The 13,952-nt window shown below is 44.2% G+C and overlaps 1 protein-coding gene across 2 annotated transcripts; it reads right to left on the bottom strand.

Moving 5' to 3' along the window:
- Nucleotides 1-1,394: 1,394 nt before the first annotated feature.
- On the bottom strand, nt 1,395-12,209 carry LOC125728225 (T-box transcription factor TBX4-like). Of its 2 annotated transcripts, none has more exons than XM_049005260.1 (8): nt 11,890-12,209; nt 7,103-7,203; nt 4,480-4,599; nt 3,946-4,093; nt 3,675-3,827; nt 3,303-3,391; nt 2,604-2,779; nt 1,395-2,476 (listed from the first exon to the last, which is right to left on the bottom strand). In XM_049005260.1, the coding sequence occupies exons 2-8, from the start codon at nt 7,192-7,194 to the stop codon at nt 1,965-1,967; spliced, it is 1,290 nt and encodes a 429-aa protein (XP_048861217.1). In that variant the 5' UTR covers nt 7,195-7,203; nt 11,890-12,209; the 3' UTR covers nt 1,395-1,964. The 2 variants fall into 2 exon arrangements, with proteins under 2 accessions (XP_048861217.1, XP_048861218.1); XM_049005261.1 differs by lacking the exon at nt 11,890-12,209 and adding an exon at nt 10,269-10,283.
- Between the last annotated feature and the right edge of the window lie 1,743 nt (nt 12,210-13,952).

The following is a 13,952-nucleotide window of genomic DNA, read 5'->3' on the forward strand; positions in this document are numbered from 1 at the left end:
CGGCGTTAGCATCAGCTGTTACCATCTGCTACCTGGCGGGTCGGACACATGACACGCGTGCCCCCCCGCTTCTGGAAGAAAGTTCCCTTCTGCTCGTGAATTCCTGGCTTCAGATGAAGCTGGAGGAAGCTGATTTTTTTGGTGGGTTCTCCATCTTGATTTCGGTGACTGCGGTGATGAAGCTAGCAAACGCACACCTGTGATTTTGTGTGGGTAACCTCCCCCCACCCCCCCCCCCCCCCTTCAGGCCACCCAGCGCCAGCGGAGAGTGTTTATAAAAGCCTGAGAGCACATGGCACAGCTGTAAGGCCCCCCATACATCACCCCCCCCCCCATCCCTGCCTGATGTAGGTTGACCAGACGATGCTGCCATTCTCCAAAGCGACACCTTTCACGTTGGATTTTATGTGCATGTGTGAAAATCTGCTAATGCGCCACAAAGGTGCGTCTGTGATTGTGTGCAGCATGTGATCGTCTCATGGATCACAGACATTTTTCTCAGGGATTCCCATTCGTCGTGGCTTTCCCAGAACGCAGATCTGTGTAACCTAATGCTTACAGGTAACTAAGCGGGTTTGACGCGCCCAGCAGGACTAAAAAATCACATCTTTAAATAAAACAGCCGGGTTTTATTTAATGCCAAGCATATATAAGCTTCCGACGTGGGTTGTTGTGAATAGTACAGCACTGCAGAAAACTTTCTTCGAATCAAGACTTCCTTTAAAAAATATTGCAGATGATGCTGCTGTATTTGAGCAAACAGTGCGTTTTAAATGCTTAAAACATAACAAAAAACACTGTACATCACACTAAGAACAATGCAACTGCATTTATCTCTACATGCAAAGAAGCAAAATTTAGCTTGGCTGTGGGTGCAGGAGGGCAACCGTAATCCAGCGCGTACCTTTGGTTGGGTGCGTGGTGGGCTATCTCTCCTTCATTTGCACGCTCCAAAAATTGTGCGGTGAGGTGCCTGTTTCTAGAAGGTGTGATTGTTCTAGTGTCGGTAACCCTGGAACCGGCGATGCGTTATATAACGTAATGTATACAGTTACAAAGCGTTGTATATAGTTACAGAGCTCACACTTGGCCTGGCAGCTTGTTGAACTCCAGAGACGGGCGCCCGTGGACATCGTCTAAACAGAGTGAAGTGGATAACCGTCAAGCACAGTCAATTTAAGGCCTTTGGGACAGCTGTCCCAAAGCTGCCTGTGTTTTTGGAGAGGAATGGTGATTTCTGAGGAGGTTAAACAACCTTCTTTAGACTCTCACCTTCTGGACACTTCCTGTGGTCCAGGTTCATGTGGGTAGGAGGCCACCTGGCCAGGTAAGCTGATCCAGACGGCTGTGGAGAAATCTACTGGACTGAATATTCCCAGAATGGGGGGGGGGGGTTAAAATCAAAGACCCCCAGGAATGAGTCCCAGATGCGTGCTGGTGTGCGTGACTATCAGCACACAGACCTTCAGGCAGACAGACAGCATGTCCTCAGTCATATATCTCAGACGAGCTTTTTATTCCCATTTAATCCCCGGTTGGAAATCAGAGGCAATTAAGCATCCTGCATGTGGCGGTGAGCGTCTGATCTGCAGCAGGGGAAGCGGTTTGTCAGGAGCTGCAGGTCAGCTGCTGGGGTCCAGCCGGCTATCAAAGGGGACTGGGGGGGGGGGCTGCCAGGATTCGAACCCTAGATAAAAACACTGCACTATATTCATTATTCTTGCAAGGCTCATTCAGGACACAGTGACGTGTATTGGACAGCAGGTGGTGTAGCGGTTGAGGAACCGATCGAAAGTCTTCATGCAGGACAGTCTGTAATTGCAAACATCTCTAGATCACGCGGCTGCATGCAGACGGCACTTGGGAAGCTGTTCAGCATCAGCAGTTCCTTTGCCGGCGTCCTCCAACCACAAGATAAGTGACCTTCATCTCACACATAGTAATGAAACGGCCAACTACTCCGGCTAACTGTCTGCCCAGTGCGGCACTATGGCGCCCAGTGTCACGTGGCACTGATATGGTGAATTCTGGGAAGGGAACGGCACCAAGTCCAAGCATGGACGAGAGGGGGATAGCACCTCCCTGTGGTAGAGTGGGTGATGTGCAGTTCTTTCCCATGTGCCCTGGTTGGAGGCTAAGGGGAGATTTGGGGGCTGGTCACCCCAGGCAGCAGCCTGGCCATAGGGGGGCAGTGTGGGGGCGGCTGTGGATACGGCTTCCCGGGCGAGATGGGATCCGTAGGGCAGATATGCCACCTGTGCCAGTAGGCTGAAGGGCTCACCCCCCTCTGCCTCTCCCTTGGACCCCCCAAGCATACAGGCCTCTGGGGAGCATAGCGCTTCACCCCTGTATGGCTGGGCCATTAGCAGAGACTCATATGATGGAGATGGCCGATGGCAGTCCCCCTCCAGTCCACAAGGGGGCGACGTGTCAGGATGAGAGCGCTTACATCCCAGCTCTCGAGCCCTGTTGTGATCTGTAAGAAGGGTAAAGATTAAATCCCAGTACAATCACCTCTAATTATTTTACAGCCAAGAATATTTACAACTGTTTTTTTTGCCTCCTTCTTTTAACCCAAGTGCTTGGGTTCAGTGAGGTGGTACCTCTGTGCCTGGGATAGTAATTTGGCAGTGCAGTGCTCCTCCGAGGCCGGACAGGTTCATGAGGCAGGTGTTGGCGCTGCAGTGTGGCAGAGCCAGTGCCATGAGAGTGGCAGTGGTCCGATCGCAGCCTGGGATCTGCTGGGCCTTGACAGGAAGCCAGCCTGAGCAAGTGCTTCCTGAAGACGAAGTCGGAGGGACTCAGAGTTACGATGCTGGGGGTTTCCCATCCCAGTAAAGCCTAGTTCATACGTCATTTTCGCTTGTGCACTTCCGTGCACTTTCAGGCTAGGGATGGTCATCTGCAGGGCAGCTGGTTTTCATATTGCATCTGACCGTGGATGCGGACGGTCGCGGTCAGTGCATGCATAAAATCACTGATTATCCACCAGACCAGGAGAGGGCAGATGTATTGCACCAAACACAAATACAAGACGTGCAGTGAAACAGGTAAACTTTTATGATAGTAAACTTATTAGCCAAGGCTCGGGAGGCATTATGGTAATCAGGCAGACCACTCTCTACACAATTAGCCTGGACCCCAAAGCCCCATGCAAGATTTCAAAGTGCTGGAATGCTGCGGCTTTTAAAATACTTTATACCTCAGTATAATGTCTGGACAGTATGAAAAATATGCAGGTACCTCCGACCTCCGAATCCACTGAATGTTAGATACGTTACAGCGTTATAACAGTGACTCACCCCAGGGGGTGGGGTTCATGCAGCTCCCCTTCATCACCCCCCCGGAAACCTTTGGCAAACGGGTTGTTTTCAATCTTCAGCTGCGTGATCTGAGAAGCAACAAGATCAGTCTGGGACACCCCCAGGGAAACCCCTCCCTGTCTAGCTGAATAAAATGGCATATTTCACAGAACCCTGGATACGACACTTTGATGAAGAGGAGAATTATGGCCAGGTACAGGGCAAAATTAAAACGAAGAGGGAGAAGACGTTGTACAATAACTGGTCAATGTTAAATGCCAGGGACTTGCTATTGAACTCTTACAAGAGAAACTCGCTTCACTGCATATCCCGGTATGTGATTGACTGCTGGGGGAGGGGGCGGGGTCATACCCTGTGGTTCTGATAGGACGTCACTGAGATGAAGGCCGTTTCAGGGAAGACGTGAGTGCAGAAGGCACCGCCCTGGTGTCCGAAGCCGTCGTTTTCGTCGCCCTTTACGACGTGCAGCCGCGGCTGGAACTTGTGCATTGAATTGAGGATAATCTGAGGGAAGTGGAGATTAGACCTGGGTCAGGTCTCAGCAGGGATGGGGGCGGAGCTGGGGATGGGGAATGGGGTGGGGGTAGGGGTTTGGGTTTGCACTGCCCAAGTCCTGTCTCACGTGTCCGAAGGGGTCCAGGTGGTTGTTGGTGAGCTTCAGTTTCTGGAAAGACACGACCTGGCGGGTCCAGTGATCACCGGTGGCTGGTGAGTCCGGATGTACGTACAGCCGCCCAGGGATAGCAGGCTCCGCCTTCCCAGCGACCACCCTGCAGGGAGACAGACCAGATGTGACTATGAGAAAGAGAATACCCAATAATGCAGCCAACATCTGATCTCCACCAGTTTCATGAAGAAAACAGGCATCCCCAGTGTCATGGGGTGTTCCGACAAAGCAACCTTTCTGGAGCCATCAAGTGAAGACCAGCCCAGGGATGTAAACCCAGTGGCTTTGAGAAAGCGAGGACAGAATTACTTTCCACCTGAAATTCAACATCACATCCACCGCAAACTCAGCATCACCATCCATCTTAAACTCAATGTCATTGTCCACCTCAAACTCAACGTCATCGTCCACGTCAAACTCAACGTCATCGTCCACATCAAACTCAGCATCACTGTCCGCCAAGAGCCTGCAAAACTCATCAGAACTCACCACATGTTGTTGGAGAACTTATAGCGGTGATCGTCAGCTGGGACAATGTCCACTAGGAGGATGTACTTCATTTTGGGGTCCAAACCTGATACTTTCACCTTGTAGCTTGGAAAGAGCCTCCTAGAGATGTTAGAAGATAAGTTATGGAGGTATAAATGGGGTAGGTTCTGCAACAGGGTGGGATCTGGGGTTATGAATGGAAAAGGAACACAGATGGTATCTCAGGAATAGAAGATCATAGAAAAGCCAGTGACCAGAGCCTCATTGGTGGTGTTTGGCACTGAGAAGCAGTAAAATGACTGATCATTCATTCAGTGAAGCCTTCTGCTTCAGATATATCACTGTTAAGGCTTTAAAATGCATTTAATTTCCCAATAGGATATTTTAACCAGAGTAATTCCTACTAGGTGGCCTGTTTGTTCTGCAGTGATCTGCCATCCCTGCGATCTGCAGCCCCTATGATCCGCAGCCCCTGCAATCTGCTGTATGACACTTTCATGGCTGCATCGGCTTTGTCCTGTGAAGACAGGAAGTCGGAGCTTCCTAGTTAAGCTGCCGGAGAAACGCAGTCTGCGCCTTTGACTGATTTAGTGCCGAACGTGACGCTATTCAGGAATGTGGGGCTCAGCATCAAGCGAGAGGCATAAAAGAGGAGTAAAACACCTGTGATGTTTGCCACAGAGAAATGAACGGATCGCCGCCCCTCAAGCCCCTGAAAACCTTTAGATGCGGCTCCTCTGCGGCTGGGCTTTTGACACCCAGACACAGAAAACAAACGCAGCGCGGCAACCGGACAGCGACAGCGACACCGAGACAGGAGGCGGACCAGCGCCGCGCCACGCTGCGCTGCTTCGGACCTGCCGACACGTCATCACTATCCAGCTTTCTATAGTATTTTTCAAATGTCCCCCTTTTTAACGGGCTGTGTATTTCCTTTAATTTCCAATTCCGACTTCGTATGTTTTGTCCAGCACGTTTTAAGGTGTATTTTAAATGAGAATTAGTGTGAGATTTTTTAAATAGCAGCACAACAGATAAATACGTTTTCCTTTTAGGTAAGCATATTTGAAAGGTCAAGACATGATAACATGCAGCATAATTATCAAAAAATAGATGGATGGATGGATGGATGGACGGACGGACGGACAGACACATGTTTTATTTATTTAATGTAGTCATTGCTTTGATGGCCCCTAATCGTTCAGCACCCAAAACAAATTCCTTATATGTGAAAATACGCTAGTTTCCAAAATTGTGGAAACGCTTCCAATTATTAGAGATTACAGAACTTTCATTAAACTGTTGCTCCAGTTACTTTTTTAATCGTCAAGCGCTTGGCATTTGTAATATTCTTTGATTGTTTATAAACATTACCGCCAATATTCGTGTAGTGATATTTAAAGCGTAATACCAAATGCTAGGTGTTTCCACAATTTGGCCACTACTGTACGTGGCGATAAATAGATTATTGTGATTCTAAATCTGCAAATATTTTTTACGTTTTTTTTACTTACATAAATTATTGTTCGAAAGAATATAAAACTTTTATTTCAACGCATTGACACATTTGCGCGTTCACACATTTACGAACTCAACGTATTCATTTCCCCCCTCTGTATGTATTGCGTAATTAAAATTTCCTTTATGAAAAATTTAGTTACACTAGAGCGCAAGAAGTCCCGTAAATTGTTTAGATTATATTTTCACGATGCTTCTGTCCTTATGCATAAACATTTTTCCGTGTGTATTCTAAATAATGCCCGCAAGAAATTCACCTCATTGTCCGTAAATTCTCTTTTAATTATATTTTGTCAAAAAGTTCAAAAATCAGTTTGAAATCAATTTATTTTAACCAAGGCCGTAATTACAATATATAGGAAACTGTGCTCACATTGCCCGGCCCCAATATATATTTTAATTACGGCCTTGGTCCTCCCAGCGTTGCTTCCATGGCTACGGTCTTGGACTTTAACCTACATTTCAAATTGTTCAACAAGGGAATCGTTTCATTAAAAATATAATATAATATAATATAATATAATATAATGTAATATAATATAATATAATATAATATAATATTTGTCATTGTCCGTTCCAATTCTAGCAGCGGCGGTTTATATAATAAAAAACCGGGTTCCAGTGTTTAAACGTATTTTAATCTCTGATACAGAATTTTAAGCGTATTTTTAACGCTACGAAGAGGTCATCGAGTCAGTTCATTATTATTATTATTATTATTATTATTATTATTATTATTATTATTATTGCAACATGAACGGGTGAAAAGGTTTCCAGACCTGAAACTTTCACCTTAATGTGCAGCCAAATAATTTCATAAAAGCCTTTGAGACATTAATTACCTTTCAGTTTCATTTTAAAGTCTTTCTGCACACATGATCTGCACACAGATACAGCAATGTCTCTGAATACAGACCCCATCAAACTGCTCATATTCTTCCTTTAAAACATGCCATCCACTAACAAGCCAATCTTTTCTTGCACCGGCCAAATACACAACCTGTTGCCTGTTCATGAAAATCTGGGATTTTTAGCCATTCCTACAGCGGACACTCTGTGATCTGGTATAGCAGAGGGTCCGATCCCAAGCTGTGGGTTCGCTCACCTCCCAGCCTTGGTGACGATCATCTCTGTTCCCGCCTCGTGGAACTTCCTCCACAGCTCCCTGTCCTGAAGGCTCACCTTGATGTCGTCCATGTTCTCGAGCTGCGGGGAGGAGAGAGATTCTGCTACTACTGCGGTGCACTTGGACGTCCCACAGTCTGCTAACCTTCAGGATGCAGCCACCCTCGTTCCTAATGAGCTTTCACAATTTCACTGTGTTCAGCACATTTTGACGTTTACTGCCTGAACATCTCGTCGATGGGAATTGCTTCACCAGTCTGACCATTTTGCACTTAAGTATACGTCCATTATTCACGTATCTAGGAGGCTCTAGGTTCCGGAAGCCGCGACCCTCTTTCTGAAGGGAGCCGGGAACCGGCGTGTTCCGTTCCCTGAACATCTGCGTGTCCAGCAGGTCCAGGAGCACCTCTGGCCATCACCTGTGCTCAGAGACCTCCTGCTGAAGGTAGGGCAGCAGATCAAGGGAAGGACGTGGGAGGTCAGCCTCTACAGCAGGACCTTGAGCTACGGCGGCCGGAAACACTCCTCGGGGCGGACATGGGCCGAGGAGTAAGAGATGGCCAGGCAGGCCAATGAGGTGCAAGCCCCAGGCAGGCCAATGAGGTGCAAGCCCCAGGCAGGCCAATGAGGTGCAAGCCCCAGGCAGGCCAATGAGGTGCAAGCCCCAGGCAGCTGAGGGTGGGGTTGTGGGGGGAGGGTTACCCAGAGGCTCTGCTGTGGTACCCAGGAGTCAAACAGATTCCTCATGACATCAGACAGCTTGTTAAAAGCTTGTTTTTGGCCTCAGCTCCAAATGTTTGGTTTTGCCACCCCCCCCCCACATGTAATCCGTCCTGTAAACTGTAGAGCCAGCGTCTAAAGTAAACACATCCCTGCCCCCTCCTCATAGTCTTTAAAGCCCTGCTTCTCATTCAGAAAGAGCTTGGATTAAATATTTACACCTGGGCCGTGATGGAGGCTCCCAGCCCACGCACATGGATTAGGATCCCAGCTTCAGGGTCAATCCCAACCCCATTCAAGGTGTTTTCTGTGGCAGTGAGACATGGCCTGTCCTTAGCAGCTGGCTTAGCGGCTGGATACCAAAGGAGATATACTCATTACACCCAGAACAGCGGAGACACGGTAAAATGGTAGATACAGAAAGGGAATCTGATGGGTTATATACACAAAAGCAGGAAGGTCCTCCAGATTCCGCCGCTGCGTCGATAAGATGCGTTTGGCTTCCTGTGTGTGTGTTATTTCTGCTTAAGACCGTATTTAAATTTCACGAATATTTCAGAGTCTAATTAACATCCCGGCATAAACGCCTCCACTTCGGCTGTTTGCACAACGCGCTCCGGACCGGATCGCGTGTTTACATCCCTGTCGCTCCTGCTGCCACCGGGTTCGGCTCGGTCTCATTCCCAGCTGCGAGCCTTTGATCACTGTGGGGGCGACGCGATTAATGAACCGAGGACCACACGCTTATTCGCCCGCCACGTGATCAATGAGGTGCCCTTAGGGAGAAACGTAGATAAAGCGACGCGCGTTTACTTCATTTTGATCCTATTTAAACCCTAAACAGACAGTTTCACCCAGAGACATTCACATAGATTTTGGCCCATAAAACAATAGCATATTTTCCATAAGGAATTCAGGTTAGTAACCTTGTTCGGTAAATTCACCCGCTCATATTAGAACCTGCAACCTTTCGGTTACAGCGGGTTTTGGAACACTGGGGCTGCCAGGTTCTTTTTACACACGCTAAGTGCCAGCTTCACTTTTTTGACGTTATCTTACAGGGCTGCCAACTTTAGTCAGCTGGCTGGAGTGAGATTTTCAATTCGTGACAAGCCTGCACACGCATATACATCTATGTACGAGTTTTATTACCTTGTAAATAATCTGTATGGTTTGCAAACTATACCCCAATGCGTTTGATATAACTCATTTTAGGTTTATAATGGAAAAATACATATTTGCCGTAAGATTTCTTACGAAAGCATGAGATTCCGAAAGCTTGAGTGTCACGCCAGACGCGTGACCGTCGGCCACCCTGATATTATTTAAATATTTGGTGCTTTTCCATGGGCAACACGATGCTAAGTGTATCCGATAGGAGCCCTTCATAGCGGAATGCACACTTGGTCCACTTTTAAGGCAACATATTTTATTCAATGATACGAACAATGTGTGCGCCGGCTCACGAAAAGAAAAAAAAACGGATTCAGGGAAGTATTTGATAATTATGCTGCATGTTTGCACTCCGTTTGCTTTGTTCAAAATATAATAAGATGCCAATTAAATAGCAATGATGATGATAATAGCAATTTAAAAGGCAGGAGTTGCTTTTGTATGTTAATTGTTATACACATTATGTCGATTCAGCATAGAGTTCCTGTTAAAATTTCAACATTAATTTATAAGTATTTTGTTGACCTTTGCACAACCATTAACATTAAACATTGTTTCAACGATTTTTCAACAACTGACATTATTTCAACCACATTTCAGCTTTGAGGCTCGGTCACTTGCGGACTGGGTCTGCATGCTCGTCTGTGAAATAGGCCCATTTATGTTCTTGCAGCAGTACGCACCAGTTTCCCCCTGATATCCATGAAGTTAATCTTAATCTTAAAAGTAAGAAGTTTTTTTTTTTAACTTTCTAAAACTACATTCAGCAGATTTGTCCGTGATCGACTGTATACGGAGGTTTCCTAATTCCGTCCGAAGTACGTTTCTACACTCTCAGAAAAACGTGTACCTTAGCTTGTCACTGGGGCTGTTCCCTCAAGAGTCTGCCAATTGTACCCTTAGCTGTAGGTAACTAAAGCTTTTAAGGTACGGAAATGGAGCATTTCTGTACCATCGATGGTACATTAATGGTGTTTGTACCTTTGGGACGTTTCTCAATTTCTGTACCTTAAAAGGTACAATTACAAAGGTATAGCCCCAGTGACAAGCAAAGGTATACAAATTTTTACCCCTTTTTCTGAGAGTGTATAGCGGGAATTCAGCGACCTCCCCCGCCATTCGGAAAGTGCATGAATCTAGCAGATATTAATACCGTTTGTCCGCGTGAATACAGCATCGGCTGACTACCTGAATAGGCCTAGATAAGACCTAAATTAATCACAGGTAATATTTCAAGGTAAGATTATACTCACGTATGGATTAAAATTTCAAGCAAAAATTCTGTAGAAATATTAAGGGGAAAAAACATCTCTGCGGATATATTTAATTTAGATTGCATTTGCAGAGCATTGCATTAAATGGCAGACATTTGTCTAAAGCGAGGCACAAGTAAGGATTAGAGAGTATAGCGTCAAGCCAGTGTCCTGAAGCAATTGGGGTTAAGGCCCAACAGCGACAGCACTCCCCAGTCTCGGGATTCGAACCGGCAAGCATCAGATCGCCGGCGAAGAGTCACACACCGCGCTCAATACGTTACACAAGCACCGGTACTTTACTGTTCCATTTCTGCAATTTCCGAGATTTTTCTATTCTAATTATTTTGAAAATACTGCATGCATGTATATACATATATTGTACACTTCATTTTCCTATATAATTTTTACTCATTTTGTTTATGGAGTCGTTAGGATATGAATCTGTATTGCTTCGAAAATGACATATATTAATGTACATTCGCAATTTTAAAAATATTTTAAAATGTATACGAGTTTGTCCTAAAGTCGATAGTATTGTCCGCCCAATAAAAATATCACTGTCCCCAATAAGCTGTTGTTGAATGTTTCTCCACTACATGAATGCATTTTAATACAATGTAATGATCAGTTAAGTGTTCGATCGACGCCTGCACAAGTCTTGCGCATTAACATATAACAAAAAACTGACTCGTCGGGATCGGCCGCGACCTGAAGGTTTCTGGTGACTGTATGAGTTCGTCATCAAAATTGGTAACTGTTCATCCTACAAGCGCATAAAGCGCTAAAATGGGCCATAAACAGTCATAGAAACGTCCATATTAGTGACTGAAACCAAGAAAACGATGTCATTCATATATTCATTATAGCTAAACATTATAACGGAAAGATAGGCACCATAACTACATGCCGTTTCCAATGTGCACTATTTATAATATATATTAAAGTAACTCGTAGCAGCATATTTATCTAAACTAATGTGTGGTTATATTTTTATAACTGCTAGGCCTATAGGCCTGAGTGTTGCTGTATAACTTTTAGCCCAACTGGTTAACAGAAGAATAACACAGAATTACAAAAATACACAGTAAACCACCAATATTATTATAAATAACTGTAGGCAATAAAAATAAAACAATAGTGATTGATAATGATTCATTAAATTTTTCTTAGTCCGGTGGTTCAACTCGTATTGCTGCATTAAATTTAAGCCTGACTGATAAATTCTCAAATCCTGAACGGAATTATTCTGTGCTTACTAGATCAACACACGCATATCACGTCCTAGTCTAACTTTGATTCAGTGTTAAGAAATACAATGTAAAATACGTCCATTTAAAACGAAACTGTTATATTAGTTATGTTTCAATTTGATCTATTGACGCCATAACGAACCCACATGGATTTTGGGCAGATACGCATATTACAGATTATTTTTTAAATCATGCCATATAAGATCAACGATACGGTAGGTATAATCCAAAGGGACCGTAAAACAACACGCTGGAGTAGGAAAACGAATGTTTTTTTTAAATCCGGGTCGCGTAGATTATAGATCGACGGCTCGGTCCATGCACGGATTTGGAAACCGTATCGGCGTCCAACTGAAATGTAATGTTACCTCATACAACAGGTATGTTGGGTTCCTTCATTCTCAGTCCAAACGTCAGTCTGCTTTCCCACGCCGAATAGGCACGCAGTGGAGGTCGTTAAAATGCTGGTAAATTAGGAGGCACGTACATGACGCTATGTATCTTTAGGTCGGTGTTACTGCACTCCAAGGGGCTCCTCCGTTACCCCACCAGCATTCAACACAGCACAGCTACCGTAACGGCAGACTATATATATATATATCTCAATCTCGGAGTATTGGTATATTAAAAACACTCGAGAGACGAAGCTGACTCTGCAACTCTTCTCCTAGTATCGGATCGTTGGTGCTGTGTTCAGCCTCATAAATCCATTTCTCTGCTGTACGACGCGGCTGTTTATGGTGTGAAAATCACAATAATAGCCCCTGCGCGGGGGCTGCTCACTGCCGCCCCCTGTTTAGCAGCCTTTTCACGACTGAAGCATTCCACTAAAGAATACTCAAAGTGGTTCGTTCTACGAATATATTTAATTCACTATTCTTTGCCCTTTCATTGTATTTATATATGGCAGTTATATGTTTTATGGCGTGCAATCTTCGATGGTTCAGGTAGGTTTCAGGCGTGGCTGGACAACCAAAGAAAAAACCTTTCCTTGAAATAAATATTGCATGGTTATTAAAGCTGAGTTACGTGTATGTTATGTGATATAAAATATGATACTTAAAAATAAAAATATCAAGCGCTACGGCGCGATAAACGGAAAACGCCGTCTTACACGGACACGCACAAAAAAACGTCCATCAGTAACACCCCCTTTCAGCAATCTGCAGTCTACATGATACAAAAGAGCTAAAATCTCAATTTAACGCAATTCCACCCCCCACCCAAAAAAAAACAAAAAAAAAAAACAAAAGGATTTTAAGTGTACGATGGCCGAATGTGTTGGGAAGTTTGTCCGCATAAATATTAAGCTGCGAATTTACGAATCTAACAAATAATTTACATTATCTTTTGATTTTATTTGATGGAAGGACTGGGAGACAGATCCGACTTTTATTATTATTATTATTATTATTATTATTATTATTATTATTATTATTATTATTAGGCCTACAACTACTAGGCCTAGTGATCCACGGCGCGGCTACTCACGGCTCACACTTTTTTAGTGTGCCGTATTTTACTTCTTCTTCTCAACGAATTGAATGGGTTTCGTTATGTATGTCTCTTTTTAGGCGCACAAATATGACAGAGCTGTTAATATAGGCCTATATTGATATGCACCTTCATCAGTGCGGAATGAAAAACGGAAAGCATCACTGGACCTGTAAATTAACCAAGCAAAAATAACAATAAGCTGTTATCTGTGAACGCAAACATTTCTCATTTTAAATTCTAGTAAATATCTTCTTGATTATTTGGTTTTAGACATTATGCGCGTAGTGCGGACGCCCGTTAATAATAAACAATTAGGCCTATAAATTGTAATGATTCTTTGGTAGTTTGTGTAATAGGTTTCTGTCACACGTGACCGTGAGCTCTGTGAAGGGAAACTCAGGCATAGACATGCGATGTATGAACTCACCTGGCAGATGTAACGATCGATTATACCAGTAAAAGTTAATTACTGAAATTAAACAGGGGCGTGGTGAAGAATTTTAATCGAGCACTGACGTACATATCAAATTTACAGCTTAATTGATAGTTAATCATAAATCACCAAGTAATTATATTTGTCAGGTGTACGGGCGCCGACCGAACATTAATATTATTAAAAATACTGGACTTTTAAGTTACCAACTTATGATTTAAATGATTTAAATATGTAAATAGGGGAACGTTAATAGTCAGGTGATTCTGTTTATCGTCTAACGCAATAAAAAAAAAATTATTATTTGGTTTAATGTGAATTCGTTTGACTGTAATGCTTTAATTAAACAGACAATTGCACTTCGTCATGTAAAGGCGCTATATACCCCTTGAACGGCGTTTCTACGAAACATGAGGCAGTTAAAACTTAATTGCTGACTAATACCATGATTGAGTTTTCGTTACAAAACATCCATCCATCCAACGCGAGGGTTTGAAGAAT

This window comes from Brienomyrus brachyistius, unplaced genomic scaffold (assembly GCF_023856365.1).
Source record: "Brienomyrus brachyistius isolate T26 unplaced genomic scaffold, BBRACH_0.4 scaffold212, whole genome shotgun sequence".
NCBI classification, from domain to species: Eukaryota; Metazoa; Chordata; class Actinopteri; order Osteoglossiformes; family Mormyridae; genus Brienomyrus; species Brienomyrus brachyistius.